We start from the raw sequence: 19,121 nt of genomic DNA, 5'->3' as shown, positions 1-19,121 counted from the left end.
GGCGCGGTGCAGGCAACGGTGCCGGCATCGGCAGGACGCTCTATAAATCCACATGCACAGGCGCACACACTAACCATCACCAGAAAGCGCTAAGAACACAGCAATAATGGCGCCGATGAAGGTGTACGGGTGGGTCGCCATGGATGGCGCGCGCGCTGGTGTGCCTGGACGAGGCTGGCGCCGAGTACGAGATCGTTCCCATGAGCAGGTGTCCGGGGACCAATGGACCATCGCCGCCCGGAACACCTGGCCAGAAACGTACGTGTCTCCCTCCGCAACCAATCGATCGTTCCCTCTAGATTTACTGCTTTGTTAACTTTACTGCAACTAGTCGCTGTGTTCTGCTGCTTCTGCAGCCATTCGGTGAAATCCCAGTTCTGGAAGATGGCGAGCTCACGCTATACCATAAGCGCTAGTTTGGCAGCCCACTTCCCCGCAGGGTTCCCGGCCTTTTTCTCATCAAGGAAGCTCACGCGGAAACCTTCCACGCGTGATCTTTTCAACCCATTTGGAAGCCAGCCTGCGGGAAGTTTCCAGCCCGAGCGAGCCCAACATCCGCGTAGAAACGCACCTGACCTGCCATGGCTTGGCGATTTTCCCTGTCACGCTCCCGACTTGACTCCCCCGTCGCTCGACAGAACGCCGCCACCGCAGTCGCCACACGTCGCTGTGCTGCTCTCTCCTCCGCCATCGCCCTCCCGCGTGCTCGGCGCCGACGACCTGCCGCGCCATCGCCCTCCCACCTGCTCGGCGCCATCGCCCTCCGGCTGTACCTAGTCATGCCGACGTCTATCCCGCACGAGTCCACCATAGACTGCACGATCGACGGCCACCTCGTGTCCGCCATCAACGGTCTACTCCACTGCCTCCGCATTAGGTAAGTCCTCCTCCGTCAACCTCTCCCTGCCATGCTAGAGTTTCTCCTCCCCTCTTCTCACCTCACCTCACACTCGCAAAAGTTCTTGCAGATCTCGGGGAGGAAAAGCTGTAGACACAAGCGAATAACGACCTGACGCAGTTCCTACGGTGGCGGACTTGCCCGATTCGGACTCCCCTACCACCTCCGCCTCCCCATCAGCCATTCGGTGCCACCTTTTGCTCTTTTCTTTTTGTCTATAAGAATCTTTATACGAATATGCAAAGATCCTGGTTGGAACATCTAATTTTAGTTGCATAAGAGCAGATGTTACTAAGTACATGGATATGCTTTATATGCTTTTAGTATAGTTATACCTAAGCCAGCTTCACTTTATATGCAATGGTTAATCATCTTTTAATCCCAGAATCTAGCGCCATCGCGAGGTACGTTCTCCGCAAGCACAGGCCGGAGCTTCTCAAGGAAGGGGACCTGGAGGGGTCAGCAATGGTGGACGTCTGGATGGAAGTGGAAGCCCACCACATGGAGCCGACCCTGTAGCCCATCATCCGGAACTGCATCACCGGCCCGTACGTGGGGCGCAAGCGACCAGGCCGTCGTTGACGAGAGCCTCGGGAAGCTGAGGGCACTGCTCCCGGTGTACGAGGCGAGGCTATTGGCCTGCAAGTACCTCGCCGGGGACGACGTCACCGCCGCGGACCTCTGCCACTTCGGCTTCATGCGCTACTTCATGGCCACCGAGTACGCCGGCGTCGTGGACGCGTACCCGCACATCAAGGCGTGGTGGGATGCGCTGCTGGCGAGGCCGTCGGTGAAGAAGGTCATCGCCGGCATGCCGCCGGATTTTGGGTACGCTAGCGGGAACATACCGTAGTGTGCTCTGGGCTGGCGTGTCTAGTCTGGATCTCTGCACCACTGGTGGTTCAAGTGCGTTTCCAATAAACTTCCATGTTTATCTCTACTATATAAAAAAGCAAAGTGGACACAAAAATGCGGTCCGTCATTGGGACGGGGCGCGATGGCCTCGCTCCGGTATACCTCGGCCGTCGGTTTGAGGTCCCTCCACGCGGGGACCGTTGACTTGGCAGTCCCTAATTTGCAGCGCGCGGGGACCGTTGACTTGGCAGTCCCTGATTTGCGGCGCGCGGGGACCGTTGACTTGGCAGTCCCCTGATTTCCAGCGCTCTAGGCTTCCTCCTCCGTCCATTTTTGTGCTCCGCGCGGAACCCTGCGCCGCGAATACTTCCCCTACGTCGCCAGCTACCGCCTTGTTCCGCGCCACGCCAGCTCTCCCTCGGTTTGTCCTTTTCCTGCGTCGCCAGCCATCGCGCCCTTTCCTGCGCCGCTAGCCATCGCCGTCCCACCTTGCGCCACCGCCGCTCCGCCAGCCGCCGCCCCCCTCCATGCGCCGCTAGCCATCGCTGTCCCACCCTGTGCCGCCGCCGCGCCCCCAGCTCTCCCTCCCTACGTCGACGCGGCCCATCCCTGCACCGCCGCCATGCCGCGAGCCGCAGCTGCCCCTCCTGGCGTCGGCAGCCGCGCCGCCACCTCTCCCTCCCTACATAAAAATCCCCTCCCTGCGCCGCCTCGTCGCCGCCGCACCTCCCTGCGGCTCAGGCCGCCGCCGACCCTCTCTGCGCAGCCAGCCGTCGCCGCCCCTCCCTGCGCCGCCGCCACGCCGCGAACCGCAACCGCCCCTCCCTGCGTCGGAAGCCGCACCACCAGCTCTCTCTCCCTGCGTCGCCCCCTCCTTGTGTCTCCGCCACGCCGCCACCTCTCCCTCCCTGCGGCACCACCAGGACCCCGACGACCCCTACCTGCGTCGCCGCCGTGCCGCCATGACTGCCTGCAATTGAAGAGGTAATACTGCAATATTAGACTGTTGCAACAGTACACTGTCACCCATGTCACCGCTTGAGCTGTTGAAAAAATAAAAGGAATTTGAATCTATGAGGAGCATGAAACTCACTAATCAATTTTGCAAGAACAAATATTCTTATTAATGTTTAAACAAAATCCAAAAGTTACAACACTAAAGCTAACATATTTGCAAAATGTGAAGAATTTGTGATAACAGAGCATTTCAGGCATGATAAACACCAACATGTCATGTTGTTCATATTCATTTGTCACATTTGGCTTTAGGGAAAATAACACCCATATCTAGCATAAGAAGTAACACAACAGGGCCTCACAGGTCTAATTCAGTAAAATGATGGAAGTAGGAAAGTAATAGTTCCAAAACTAAATCTGAATCTAGACATAAACAGATAAAGAAACACATCCATTGCATCTGTAAAATGATAGAGATTTAATTGTATGTCTCATCATTGATTAAACCAGCGTGTTCAAAGCTCTCCCTCCCTGCTACAGTTACACTTTTTTTTATATAGATCTGGTTCTGACTCAATTTTATGTCTCATCATTGATCAAATCAGCTATTGTTGCAAATACATGAGGTCTGTGAAATTTCAACACTGCATGTTTTTTATGCTCTAGGCAGTTGTCGACCTAGCTACCGCCTATGTTGCTGCTTTGTTAACCATGTATTCACCACTGCTGAAGTGCTGGCTGGATTGCTGCTTTCTAGGATTATATTGCTTAGTTTTGTCACTTGTGTAGGATGATAATTAAATGGCAGCGGGTCAGGTGAGGGTGAGACTAAGAGAAAGTGAAGCAGATTCAACTGAAGTGTCATTGCAGGTTATTAGAACTGTCTGGCTATATTGATATTGAAAGGCATGAGTGCACGACCATTGAAAGCTACCCATTCAAATCATTGCGCTTTGCTCCATGCTTGTGGCTAATGATCCATGGTTGATTTTGTGTTCTGTTCCTGTAATCATTTGTTCCATTTCATTGAAGTCTACAGTAAAAAAATTTTATTTCATTTTCATGCAGAATTCTAGCTAACAAAAATTGGAGCAAATGTTATTTCGCTTTGCAATCATTTTAACAAAAATGGATCTATCCCTTGAACATCATTTAAATTGCAGCTCTTTTGCATCTAGCTCAATAGTTTTCTTGTGATCTTCTGACAACTTGTGCAGCTTGTACAACTTATCCTAGGACCCCCTTTTGAGAAAGCCTAATTGTCTATGGTTATGCCTATCCTTAGACTTGTGCAGGACTATCGCTTTGATGGAACCATCCGGGTCAAGGCGGTCTAGGGTACCTTTTACAGATCTCACAAACACAACAATCCAAGGTGAGAATACGGTTGGACGTTTGGTTCGTGATATACTATTGTCACTCATTATGTCATTCCAATATGATGAAGGTACGCAAACCCCACATCATGTAGATCCTAATGAACGTGATAAAGAGCGTAAGAGATTTTGGTTGCAACAATGTCTGATAATAAGAGGATTCAATATAACAGTACATGTTGTGAGAGGCGTATGAGGAGAAAAACAGAACAAGGTGCCATTCAGCACATTTCAAACCATCACCAAGGTACTATTGTGTTCTTCGTTTCGCTCCACTTCTGCATCCTTATTTTTTCATGATAAAATATTGACATTGAGGAGTTTACGTAGGTGACAGTGTACACATGGAGGCAGATGAAAACGATGGCTGGCTCCATAGGGGAGATTTGGGAGAAAATAAATACAGACTTGACAGGTTGATTGAATGCATCTTTCCAAACCTCAATGCAAACATGACAAACAAGGAATACATCACCTCCAGAGCGATTCTATCCACACGTAATGATTGGGTGGACAATATTAATACGAAGATGATCGACATGTTCCAGGGTGTGGGGAGATGGTGTACCATAGTTTCGACTCCGCGATTGATGATCCCCATAACTACTATACGTCGGAGTTCCTTAACACATTTGACTCCCAACGGACTTCCTCCACATTTGCTAAAGCTCAAGATTGGTTGCCTGGTCATATTGCTTAGGAATATTGACCCTGCGAATGGACTGTGCAATGGTACAAGGCTGGTGGTTCGAGGCTTCCAAAGAAATTCGATTGATGCTAAAATTGTGCTGGGACAGCATGCCGAAAAGAGGATTTTCCTTCCTCGAATACCGTTGTGCCCCTCTGATGATGAGATGTTCCCATTCCAATTTAAGAGGAAGCAGTTCCCTATTAGGCTCAGCTTCGCGATGACGGTCAACAAGTCAAATGTGGGTGTGTACCTGCCCGCCCCTGTGTTCTCTCGTGGTCAGTTGTATGTTGCTATGTCTAGAGCCACAGCCAGAACGAATATCAAAATCCTCACCCTCCCGCCTAACGCAGAGGTAGATGAGGAACAAACTAAAAAGAAGGAAAACAAAAAAAGCTTATAAGAAAGTGAACGGCCAGGGTAATCAAAATAACAATGAACAAAAAGGTGCATCAGTGAAGAAGAAAAGGGTACCAACTGTAGATGGCACGTATATGAAGAATATTGTATACAAGGAGGTTCTAACACCATAGGCGAGGTAATATAATGATTATTCGTGCGTGTCTTACATTTTTCATTTATTTTTTTAAAAATATTGAACTCATCAATTCCATGTTTCTTGCTCTTGTTTGGTAATTTTAAATGCTTTGCCGTACGCTGCATGGATAATTTGCATCCACACAAGCTGCTAATTATCAAGTCAAGTGTTTAGGTTGAAGTGATTGCTTAATTTTATCACATGATGTCACTGCATGGGAAATTCCACGTATACTGAAAAACTGTTACATCACATGATTATACATGACATTTGGGACATGCTAATTAGTTCAATATTTTTGTTTCTTCAAACTCTTATATGTTTCCTATGCTGGCTGTCTGAACTTATTTGCAAATTTGACACATATTCCAAGACATACATTTCTTCAAGGAAGGATCTTCTTTTATAGGACGATATGGCTGAGGCTGATCCTTTGCCAGAGGTTTCCTTTACCTCTGTTAGGAATTGAAGTGTAAGGTTCCGATAAGCAGCCATAGGGAAGAACTCCAGCAATGTTTCCAGCTAAATTAAAAAGGTAAGAAAAAGGTAAGGCCCAGCTTTTCATAGATATTTGACATTCAATAACTGAAAAGTTCAACAATCATCCACAGACCAATGGCGACTCAAAGATGAATCCAACAGGGATCCATGATAAGAAAGCATGGATTGTCGCGAATGTAGCACATATGAGCTCTGATCTTTGTGTTGCAGATAGGACAAATAAGCATAGCTCATGAATGAGCCAGAACTCACTGAACAAAGAAAATTTGGTTACTAAGTTAAAACAGAAGCATTCCTGCTGAAAGCATACAAAATGTCAAGTAAACATTCTTCATGAATAACTATCTATAAAGAAGAACCTCCAAGGTAGCCAAGAAAATATAGAAGCTGAGAATAAAAATCCAACCTATTAAGCGAAGACTTCAGTTCTTTAATCTTTTATTGTGTCATTTCACCTTTTGAGAAGTTAAAAATTTCTTCGATTAGAAGCTGCAAGTTGTTGAATTGAACAGTCAACATGTAAATTAAACATTCGAGAAAATGTGAAAAATGATAAAAGTAGAGAATCTTGACTTGCCTTTAATATAGCCATACAATTTTCACATATTGTTTCACTACTCTTTGCAGCTGCAACAAGATCAGGGATGAAGGATGCCCACCTGGCAGGCCACTCGTGTTTTAGGACCTATTACAATGCAAGGATGCCTTGAAAAATTGAGTTATACATATTGTTTTGGAGAATTGCCCAAATAAAAGTTCTTTTGCTTGTCTTGAGGTGAGCTAAAAGTTTGTGCAACTACCTCCTCATGACTTCAGAAGATGCTAATTATAACCACCCATGTTTTTTTAGTCGCCTCATGTTAATTTGTTACTTTTCTTTTCAGCATTTTAAGCGTCTCCTGGCATCGTCAGACCCTGAGATAGTTGTAGCAGCTTTGGAAACTCTTGCTGCATTGGTGAAAATAAATCCTTCAAAGTTGCATATGAATGGAAAGCTAATTAGCTGTGGAGCTATAAACACGCACCTTCTATCAACCTGTTAATTTAGGATACTTTTGCCACGTCATGCACTGCCAAGAGGTGCAGGGCCAGCATCAAGAAGTACACCTCGCTCAAGAACGCCTTTGCCGTCCTCACTACAGCGGCCGTGGCCGCGTCCATCCTGGCGGCCACCAGGCAGTGGAAGGCTATCTTGCTGGCGGCGTCGGCCGTGCTAGACGTGGTGTCTTATGTGATGTAACAACAAACTTCATAGGAATCATAGGAGGTTGTAATGACCGTAGTGGAACTGTATTTAATAGGTACAGGGAAAATGGAGGAAAGGGCTCCTCTTGCCCTTTGCATATTTGTATCTGATAAATGGCTGATCTTTTGGCAATCTAAAGCTTCATGTCAGCAGCAGATGATACTTCTGCACTTTGTATATTTGTATGTAATATAAATGAGTAATGATTTGGCAATCTAAATTTAAAAATGTCAGCAGCAAACGATATGAGGATTAGACTTTAAATCTTATGTGAAAATGCATAGTCATGCAGGAAGGTTCAGAGACATAGGAAACTGCCTTTACTTTGCATCATCAAAGTAAAGGTACAAATTAATAGAAGATAGTGGTTGGAGTTTATGCGTGAAGAAAAAGAAGAGCAAGAGAGAAGCAAGCAAGCAATACCTTGAGATTTTGTGGGCATGTTAAAAGAAAGGAAAGATTAAAAAATCAACTCCTTGCATGCATGCGCGGGATTTTGTGGGCATGTTAAAAGAAAGGAAAGATTAAAAAATCAACTCCTTGCATGCATGCGCCAGATTGGGCCCTAACTTTGGGGCGGCCGTGCGCAATCGCTCCATTTGCAAGGCCTGGGGAGGAAATTGGAAAAAGAATTGTACTCTATCGTGGGTTCCTTCCCTTCCTTTTTCTATCAGCCACCATAACAAACTCGCCACCACCATCGCACACGCACACGCCCGAAACAAACCAGTTGCTTGCCCACACGCACACGCCCGAAACAAACTCGCCGCCATTGCTCGCCCTACACTTTCACTGACCTCCTCGCTTGGTAATTGTTGACCATCGGTAAGGACGCATGCAATTCTCCTGAAGCTTTCTCATCGCCTACTCCCTGACCTCATTACTAGACCGACACCGATTTGTTGTGAAGCTGAACACTCGGTCACGAACTGCATCGGAAGGTTCGAGGGTGTCGTGCGAGCGGCGGCGTTGCAGTTCAAGTGTGAGTTCTTGTTACCCTCTGTTAATCATGTTCACGTAGATTAGATCATGATGAGGCCTAATTAGACACGATTATACCAAGAGGTTGTCGGATATGGCATGTGTTATGTTAATTAATCTGCTAATCATGTTTGTTATGATTAGATCATAATTAGGTCTAATCAGACATAATTATACCCAAGAAGGTTCTCGGATATGGCATATGTATGTTAATTAATCAAGAATAGTCTAGGTTAGGCCCTAATAGCTTCGGGTTAATCACCCTATCCTAATTAAGTTGAAATTACCCACTGTTTTTTAGGCAACGAAAATTATCCATTGTTAGTTCCATAATTAGCCATTGTTAGTACCAATTCCTTGCAATTAGCACCTATGCTTCAATGGGATAAGAGTACAAGAGAGGAGTGTGTAGGAGTAGGCAGTAGCAGCTAGCATCTTTTTAATTGGAGGAGCATTAGATTCAGTCGTATTGTAAGTCAGATTGGAAGTATATAGTCATATAACATGTACATAAATGATATACATATATCAAGGGTACATAATGATAAATATTTTTTATTGTAACTATGGAACAGTACACTGAAGTGATAAGCTCCTATATCATTATTCGTTCATCTCTCCTAACGAATAAGACTCACTGCAGTACAAATGTTCAACTTGCAGTTATCCAGCTATGGGTTCCTCCTACATGTCGCTTTCGAGGAACAGGGTAACCTTGCCTGCACCGCTGATATCCTTGCCCGCATCAACAACAAACAGGTATGATACTGATAATTTTTGAAGCAGTAGAGATTTCATTTGAATGATGACATCAATTTTTATCTCGTACGCTATGATGCACCCTCGCATTATATATGTATAAAATCTCGGAATTATAGGTGGGTTGAGTTTCATTAGGTGGAGCTGGAACACATCTTCTGGAGATGGGATGTGAGCGCCATGGTTTTCTGGAAAGGATACATACGAGAGTATGGAGGACAGGAGTATTTGCGCGTAATATTGGTTGATGAGCAGGTGCTTCAATCATCCGCCTGCTTCTTTTTTTATATGCATGTGTAATTAGGTAGATGCATTGTGGTTTCACTGCAAACTACTGATGTATGTTGGCTACAATGTTTGTGCAGGGCACCAAGATGGAGGCAGTTGCGTGCGGCGACCATCATATGATGTTCAATAATGTGTTCATTGAAGGTGAAACATATGACTTTTTGGGAGTGTACTTTACGCCAACTTATGTGGATCCCATTCCCAATATGTACCGTCTGTGTGAATACTACGCTGTCGTCCTTTAACCGGACACTGTAATCAAGACTCCACAGAGGCCCATCTGGATTTCAGAGTGTCCTCGTGCCTTTAGGGAATTCGAGGATGTATACCGTCAGCCAGTAGATACTTTTGCAGGTGACTCATCAATTTATACACGCTTTCATTTAACAAAATATGATGTCCTTGGTTTCACACTAAAATGCAAAGCATATATTTTTTTTGTGGTTGAAGATGTCATAGGCATGGTTGTATATGCATCTGAGATCCAAGATAGGGGTGACTTCTGGAGGCGACCTAACAGACATGTGTTAATCATGAATCAAAGGTACGTGTATTTATGTACATATGAAATTATCTGCCATGGGTCGATTGGAATTAATGTTGTTGCTTGTAGGAAAAACTTCATCATAATCCACGTGAACGACCCACACCTTCAACACCACATGTGGGAGTGGCGCCGCGCGGCTTATCAATTCAAGACATTAGCTGCCCTCCATGTCAAGATATCTACGATGCGAGGTATGACATTATCAATGAGCACTCAGTTTTGTTAATAAAGTTAACAATATATTTAACCATTAATTCTATAAATTCATGTATCCCCTTGCCTGTTTAAGTTTTTAATTCAGTTTTCCCTTGCCTGTTAGGTGGAGTGACTACTACAGATTATAGTCAAATTATTTTTTCTCCCATATGTTCTGATGTGTACGATTTGAAAGGTAACATCTTTTTGTGCTTTGAAAGGCAACATCTTTTTGTGCTCAATAACTTTGTTTCACTGAATTTATATAGTTTCGATCTCTAATTTTTGTGCTGCAGACCTATGCAAGCGGATACGCGCTGAACGGAAACAAATTACAAAGACGGCAAGTGTCCTTACATTAGCTATCATCAACAAGTAGTAATGCTAGGATGCTCAGCAACTCTGTGTTGTTTCAAAGTTTAGATGTTCACAACAAACTGAATCATATTTTTCGAGGATTTTCCTTATATGAACTTTTTAGACAGTGACCATGTACCATGACCTTTTTATTACCCTGTTAGAGGAAATTATAAATATAATGCTTTATTAACTAACGGATAATTGAGTCATGTAAACTTTATTTATCCTTAAATTTCTTAATTTGGTGATCTTCTGTACCTGATGATCTCATAAAGAAGATTTTTTGCAACTCAACACAAGCGCCAAAGATGATCGTTACCTCAGTTACAAACAAAGCATGGAATCGATAAGGAACTCTGTTAGGAAGCTCGACCACAGAGATGTCTGAATAACAAACAGGAACCGTTTGTCAAGTTTGTTTGTTTTATACAGATATAAAAGCCTCAAGTTCAATTCTCTGTGAAAACACACGCAACTATGCATAGATACTTAGACTGTTAAGTGGAGCGTTCGTGTGAACCGGTATTAACATGTAAGCATCAAAAGGTATGCAGGTTACGACGCACAAGGATGCTGCGGTGTTTCATTTGATACAAAGAAATGCATCATAGTCGTAGCACAAGTAGGAGAACAAAGTGCTCATCTACTGATCAAACACTTTGGGCTCCCGCGTAAAATAAATTTCAATAGCAGGCTAAGGGAAAACCTCAAGTAAAAAAATTAATATGAAGACAATTGTAATAATTACCTTTGCTTCTCGCTGCTAAGTGTCACTTGAATATAAAATGAGGCTCTATATTTAGAAAATATAGGTAATGGAAATGTATTTTGATTTGATTATAGAACGCACCATGATTGGGTGCTTGCTATCCTGATCAATGAAACAGTAATATAAGAAAGTGCAGGGAGAAAATTTGATAAGTTGCATCATAATTGGAAGGAGGATTACTTGAAGGAATAAAACAAGACTATTTTCAGAAGATGAAGCGGCGACCGTTGGAGAACCTGATGAAGGAAAGAGAAAAGTTGGCAGGAAATATCTTAAGAAGGAAAGAGATAGCGGTTGGAGTTTATGCGTGAAGAAAAAGAAGAGCAAGAGAGAAGCAAGCAGTAATACCTTGAGATTTTGTGGGCAGGTTAAAAGAAAGGAAAGATTAAAAAATCAACTCCTTACATGCATGCGCGAGATTTTGTGGGCATGTTAAAAGAAAGGAAAGATTAAAAATCAACTCCTTGCATGCATGGCTAGATTGGGCCCTAACTTTTGGGGCAGCCGTGCACAGTCGCTTGCAAAGCCTGAGGAGGAAATTGGAAAAACAATTGTACTCGGTCTGTATCGTGGGTTCCTTCCCTTCCTTTTTCTATCAGCCGCCATAACAAACTCGCCGCCACCATCACACATGCACACACCCGAAACAAACCCGTCGCTTGCCCCACGCCGCTAGTCCTCGCCCTGCGCCTTCGTTGACCTCCTCGCTGGGTAATTGTTGACCATCGGTAAGAACGCATGCAATCCATTGTATCCTTCTCCTGAAGCTTTGTCATCGCCTACTCCCTGACCTCGTTACTAGACCAACGCTGATCTGTTGTGAAGCTGAATGCTCGGTCGCGAACTGCACCGGAAGATTAGAGGGTGTCGTGCGAGCGGTGGCATTGCAGCTCAAGTGTGAGTTCTCGTTACCCTCTGTTAATCATGTTCACGTAGATTAGATCGTGATTAGGCCTAATTAGACATGATTATACCAAGAGGTTATCGGATATGGCATGTGTTATGTTAATTAATCTGTTAATCATGTTTGTTATGATTAGATCATAATTAGGCCTAATCAAACATGATTATACCCAAGAAGGTTCTCGGATATGGCATATGTTATGTTAATTAATCAAGAATAGTCTAGGTTAGGCCCTAATAGCTTCGGGTTAATCACCCTATCCTAATTAAGTTGAAATTACCCACTATTTTTTAGGCAACAAAAATTATCCATTGTTAGTTCCATAATTAGCCATTGTTAGTACAGATTCCTTGCAATTAGCACCTATGCTTCAATGGGATAAGAGTAAGAGAGAGGAGTGTCTAGGAGTAGGCAGTAGCAGCTAGCATCTTTTTAATTGGAGGAGCATTAGATTCAGTCGTATTGTAAGTCAGATTGGTGTAAGTTAGATTGGAAGTATATAGTCATAAAACATGTACATAGATGATATACATATAACAAGGGTACATAATGATAAATATTTTTATTGTAACTATGGAACACTACACTGAAGTGATCAGCTCCTATATCATTATTCGTTCATCTCTCCTCACGAATAAGACTCACTGCAGTACAAATGTTCAACTTGCAGATATCCAGCTATGGGTTCCTCCTGCATGTTGCCTACTCCCTGACCTCGCTACTAAACCGACACCGATCTGTTGTGAAGCTGAACGCTCGGTCGCGAACTGCACCGGAAGGTTGGAGGGTGCCGTGCTCGCGGCGGCGTTGCAGCGCAAGTGTGAGTTCTCGTTATCCTCTGCTAAACATGTTCATGTAGATTAAATCATGATTCGGCCTAGTCAAACATGATTATACCCAAGAGGTTCTCCGATATGGCATGTGTTATGTTAATTAATCTATCAATCATGTTCATTATGATTAGATCATAATTAGGCCTAATCAGATATGATGTAGTGGAGAATTAAGATTGAATGGTAACTTGACTTACCAGGCCATGATGTAGTGGGGAATTTTGTTTTTTGAAATAATCTTCGTGTAAAATGCGAAGAGAAAGGCAGTTGTAGTTCTAATATAATTACTACTTACTGTAATCGTGTTTCTTTTAGAAAAATAATTTATTGTGGGAAATTATCTCCTTGAAACTGTTGCTTTGCTTATAACTCCTTTTTTTTAGCAAACTCCTTTTTGCATTGTCAATCAGTATTGGCAGTCAACAAGCGCAAGTCATTGTACGATCCTGGTGAACTTTAAACCACTACATTCAGCATCCTAAACCTCAGCGTCCATCCATGTCAAACGGTTCCGAGGTAAGCTACCCACAAGCTTAACGCTCACTGAATCATATTGCAGAACCGGTACTAAGTTAATGAGTTTATATGTTATCTCCTTTTTCCATCAATAGTCATCCTTGGAGCAGCCATCCATGGAGCTGACGCCCACTGGTGATGAGGGTGGCTATAGTATGGATATATTGCTGGAACTAGAGGAAACTACTCCCAAGACGGATTACTTGGATGCCAATAAATACCAAGAGGGTTTGACACCTAACAAACTCAAAGATGTTGATATGTCACCACAGGTGTTGATCACTAACGAAATCAACGAGTCAGAAGATGCTTTCAAGATTCTAGAAGGTAGTTTATGTTTCATTCATATATCAGGTTGCTCATTTGATATATTTTCACAACATTTATCAGGTCCAATGATCTTTATCCTCAAATTTTATGATTATTTCAGGTTACGAATGTACTGTCAATGATCATGCCTTCATTGAAGCTGCTAAAAAGATCTCAGCTGAACCAAGTATGGAAGAGCTTGTGCTCATCAATGATATCCTGGTGAATAGGAATCACATGGAGTGCTTATTTTGTCGAAACACATACCTGTTCGACGAGGTAATAACCCTGAATACAAATTTATGGGAACAAAAATCTTTTTTTATATTGAGAAATTATTCATGGTTGATTTTTTTGTAGGTCATAAATATGTATATCCACCTATTGCGGACTCAAGATAATATGATAAATAGGCTAGGTGGTACGTGCTACCTAGAAAATAAAAGTATGACCATATCAATAAAGGGGGATGGTGAAGAAAAACGGAACATGGAGGATCACTATCCCTCCCGTGGGCATTCACAGGTTCCACGGTTGGCTGAAAGGCTATTATCGTACATGCAACACGATATGGTAACTTCTATTTTCAACATTACAATATATACTTCAATTATCCAATATACGTTCCTTGACTGACATTACGTTTTTAATACTTGATAGTTGTTTCTACCAATAAATATAAAAGATACACACTGGTATCTTGCTGTAGTGAATGCGCGAAGGTGTAAGATACATGTGTTAAATTCTTATGGAATATTGTTTGGGTGCAGAGACCTCAAAAATACTATGAGTTTTTGCTATCTCCGATATTTCTATTTTTTTTGCAAACTGCACATACTAATTAACCAATACATGTACAAACAGTTGAAGGGATTGCGGATGTAGATGGAATACACATTGCAATGCACTGGCCTTAAAGATCACGCTTGGCCGGACGTCAATGTTGACACCTGGGATGTTGTGGAGGTCATGGTTGACAGAATACAGTTTGATGGGTATGTATGATATTGCACACTGATTTAAAATACCAATTCTACAATCTCATATGTATATATCTTACTTTTTTCTATATAATAATGATTCTGTAGTGTCTCATGTGGGTTACTCATGGTTGCCTTTATAAAATATTGGACTGGGGACCATCTGTGCCCTACCGTGGATTAGGTACTTTATGTATAACTTTAACACAAGTATTTAGTGAATATTTTTTACTAGCATATTTTCTGAATTAACTGTGTTACTACTAATGTACAGGAGAGTATGGTAAATTTTAGGACTAAAATGGCGGCTACATTACTATCAACTATGAACGGTTAGGTAAACCATTACTACGTAACGAGGATGAAAACATCGGAAGCCGGAGTGACTTTGTAGAAATAATAGAACCTAACGAGTTTCAACAGATCAAACAAAAGAGGAAATCCACAAACAGCCATGAAAATGCACTTAAACCAAAGAAAATCGATACAGAGATAGACTCAGATAAGCAAAATGTTCTTCTATACTACAAAGATTGGCCCTTGAAGAGAGATGAGTTAGTTGAGATTTTTTGTGATTATATTTTAACAATCAAGGATCTTGCAGAATTGGAGTAAGCTCAGTGCTTCATCACTTTCGTTTACCACTAATAGTATTGCAATTTACTATGATTTCTTATGTATTGTCCATATATATTGATTTGCAATATGGTTTGGGTAAGAAGTGATTTGCTCTATAAGAGTGTATATAAATTTGGTGATCTCAAGGTGTTGTTGAAATGAGGTTCACCTATGCCTGAACTATTTTTCAACATAGGTGTCTGATTTCTTGCATACCGAGAGGCTAAAGGGATGATAAGGTACAACAACAAGGTTGCAAAGCATCACGTGGACCTGCGATTCTGTGTAAGTTAGCTTGTTTATAATTACAATCATACTATACTGCATTCATTGTCTATTTCTATTTATTAAATATACATAAAGTAAAATTGATAAGTGGTACTAATCATGACTATATATCATTTTGCTTCAGAAAATGTTGGAGTTAACACGTCATGAAAAATATCGTAAATATCATAATGGTAAAGAGTTGGGTGATGTGATTGGTGGATGGGAAATAGTAAAATATGACATACTAGGTTGCAGATATGTAAGTTCTTTTCATGCCGTTATTTGTTCATTATATATCCTTTGTGGTCCTAATACTAAGTGCTTTGCAGTTTCTCTTGCCATGGAAGTATGTCAATACCTACCTGCTTTATGTACTCAACATTAAGCGGAAGAAACTTATTGTGATTGACACTAAACCCATTCCAAAATATGCCATGGATGTGCCATATAAACATTATGCGATACAGATTGTAGGGTTTCATTTAAAATTTATGAACGCATTTAGACAGCTTAAACCTGATTCATGGGAGGATGTTCACAAATGGGAATTTGAACGCGCGAAAGGGATTGTGGAAGACACTGATGGGTAAGATCAGCTCAGACACACCGTCATTTTAGAGTGTCAATATCCTTTATTTCTTAAAAGATATGTTCGTATATTTATATAGCTGACGATTCATCATACCACAGATTTTCAGATGGATAGCTTATTATACAGTACATGGCATGGTGGGATAGTCCTCAAAACGTGCACATCGAAAAAGTGAGTAAATATGCTTTGTTGTACATTCCTTTTTAATTTTACAACATACGATAAATCCCATCACACGAGAGCTTAACTTGAAGTAAGCACTTATCTTACGTACAGGATGCTATAACGATGCGGCACAACTTCTTCATCGATCATCTAGCGCACGAAGCGAATGTCTGGAGGATAAGACTATTAGGCATTGTAAAACATTTCCTTTGGCGCATCACAGGCAAAGAAATAGAATAGATGGGGGTGGCATTTAGATGACCTGTATTCATACTTGTTCCCCATGATTATTGTCCTGTTGAATCCAATCTTGGATGACCTGTATTCATACTTGTTCCTCATGATTATTGTCCTGTTGAATCCAATCTTGGATGATATACTTATTTCATATTTATACATGTTTTATATTTTTATTATCCTGTTGAATCTAATGTTTTATAATATAAAAATTTTGTTGCCCGTAGCAACGCACAGGCACAGTCACAGGCACGATCCTAGTAACGTAATAAAAGTGTTGGTGTTGTAAATGCGCACTGCGCAAGTCCCCCTCCCATTGCGAAGAAATAAAAGAAGCAAAACTTGCAAATTCTATTTCGATTTTTAGGTATGATGATGTGGAAATTTACAAGGACAATAATCTCCACGACTCCACGGCAAGATCTAAAATTCCAACGCGTCATTGAACCCGGAGTCGTAGGCGGCGTCGGCCTCGTAGTCACCGACCATCTCCCCGAGCATCATCCCGCCGACGGCGCCTCCTAGGAGCCCGAGGCCGAGCCCCATCCCCATGCCCCCACTCTGCCTCGCCGGCGCTGCTGCGTAGCCGTACATCGGCGGCGGTTGTTGCGGAGCGGCATTGTACCCGTACGGTGGCGGAGCAGCGTACCCGTAAGGCTGCTGCGGCGGGTACGCCGCGTACGGCGAGCCATACCCATACTGCGCCGGCGGGTACCCGGGCATGGCCTGCGGCGGCGGGTACGCGGGCATGGCCTGCGTCGGCGGGTACGCGGACATGACCTGCGGCGGCGGGTACGCGGTGGGCGGCGGCGACATCGTCTTGTCCTTCGACATCTCGGAATCCTGCACGTACTTAGCGTACTGGCCCTGCTTGGCTTCCGGTTCCGGGAGGCCGGCGGCCGGGACGTCGGTGAACTTGTAGCAGAAGTAGAGCACGCCGTGGGCGCGGCCGGAGTGCGGCCGGCGCACCTGGTAGCTGACGGGCCTGGGGTCCCCGCCCTTGTCGGCGCCGGCAAGGAGGTCGTCGACGGGCACGTACACCTCGCCGACGTCGCGGTCGCCGAAGTACGCGCGCTTGGCGCGGAGCCTCACGTGGAGCGCGAGGCCGCGGGTGTCGGCGGCCTCCGGGATGGGGAAGTGAGCCGTCGTGTTCCAGGCGGGGTTGCAACCGTTGACGTAATCGGCGAGGGTGCTGTGGGTGGGTATGCGGGGGTCGCCGCCGGAGATGGAGGCGATGGCGTAGACGCGCAGCCGGGAGAAGAGGGTCACCTTCTTGAGATCGTTCGCCGAGATCAGGTTGACCTCCAGAACCCTGTATGCCATAGACAAGCGCCGGCGAGGTGTTTGCCGTGGAAAGAAAAGGTAGGCGGGTGGTGGAGGAGGGAGAAAGGTTGTGTGTATAGGACGTTCGTGATCCCTCCTCCCTCGACAATGAAAAGAGGCACACCGGGCAAGTTAAAAGCTTGGTAGCGACGGTTCTGTTTCTGCGATGGTTGTAGCTTTGGACCAAAAATAGCTTGGGTGGCGTTTCTTGAATTTTGCATTCCCTTTTTTGTGTGGTCCGCATTTTCTTTCGGAACCATTTGTTTTAGATAATGTCTACGATTTAGCTTTTTTAGGGTGCTTGTGTGCAAGTTATAACCTGCAAATCTAACTTTCATTTCATTGTCAAATTTAATTTGCAAGTAGCCAAGTACTGTGAAAGCGCACAACACTAGATTATTTGTGCGCATGCACCTAGACACAACTTTAAGTCTTAGATCACATTAATGTCTAAAAAAGGGGTAAACTTAGAAAACTAGTCAATCAACCACGTGCTCTTGCACGATGTGATATAATTATTAGTAAATATAATAAATTCGGTAGCTACCATTAATAATGAGAATTGGAGTCTACAAATTGGTGGCAAATCTTTCTCCTTTTTCTTGAGAATTATTAGAATTTATGTTTTTTCTATTACATCTTGTTAAGATTAATATGGAGGCTCAACTTATTAACAGTAAGATATTGTCGCAGTCTCAAATAATAGTGATCAATGCTGAACAAGGTTGCTAAGAATATTATCTCCATGGGATTTAAAATTTTGAAAAAATTACTAATTCATCACAAAACTATTTTTCCAACCCTAACTAGTTGAGGGCTTGAGACTCGTCAACAACTATTATTCCGTTGCATCGTCAAATAATCTTAAAAACTCCATTGTTTTAGGTAACTAATGGAAATAGTTCTGCCTTGAACATCCTTTTTCTTACAGAGAGACGATGTAGTAAATATAATGCTACAAACACCACCAACACCTGGTGAGGTATATAGAACCCAAACAAAAAGGGTGCTGAATTACATGTCTCTAGCGATCATGAGCATGTGCCAAATCTGCCACCTAGTAAGGCCACGCTTGCAAAGTTTAATAGGAAGTATTTGGGGACGCTCACAATTTTCTTCCCAAAGCTAGTTTTCCCTTTTTACAAGCCGCGCGCGCACCGTTCCAGAGCTGCTTCATTATCGCTACACGTCACCAGCGTACAACTGTGTCAACGACCGCCTGAGAAACCGTCTCTCCCTCCCCCCACTCTCTTCTCTCTCGCTCGCCACATTTCTCTCCAAGAACACAAAACTCTTCGGCAGAGCTCCGATCCAGAAACGCCGGCCGCTCGTCCGTACCAATAAAATGCCGTCGTAATCCGGTTCCGATCGACCACCATCACCGCCGCCGGTCGTCCTTCCTGATCTCCCAATAAA

At 43.5% G+C, this 19,121-nt stretch overlaps 1 protein-coding gene and 1 pseudogene across 1 annotated transcript; one reads left to right on the top strand and one right to left on the bottom strand.

Annotated features, from left to right (window-relative positions):
• The first annotated feature begins 106 nt into the window (after positions 1–106).
• On the top strand, positions 107–1,838 carry LOC101761635 (annotated as a pseudogene).
• Positions 1,839–16,709: 14,871 nt separating this feature from the next.
• On the bottom strand, positions 16,710–17,796 carry LOC101761244 (protein SRC2). The gene has a single exon (XM_004968696.2). It carries the CDS (start codon positions 17,703–17,705, stop codon positions 16,806–16,808), a length of 900 nt encoding a protein of 299 aa, XP_004968753.1. The 5' UTR covers positions 17,706–17,796; the 3' UTR covers positions 16,710–16,805.
• Between the last annotated feature and the right edge of the window lie 1,325 nt (positions 17,797–19,121).

Source organism: Setaria italica, chromosome V (genome assembly GCF_000263155.2).
Source record: "Setaria italica strain Yugu1 chromosome V, Setaria_italica_v2.0, whole genome shotgun sequence".
Lineage (NCBI taxonomy): Eukaryota > Viridiplantae > Streptophyta > Magnoliopsida > Poales > Poaceae > Setaria > Setaria italica.
This window is presented reverse-complemented; position numbering and strand designations above follow the sequence as displayed.

Excerpts from the sequence above, each read along its gene's own strand:
- LOC101761244 (XM_004968696.2), bottom strand. The coding sequence starts at position 17,705 with ATGGCATACAGGGTTCTGGAGGTCAACCTGATCTCGGCGAACGATCTC.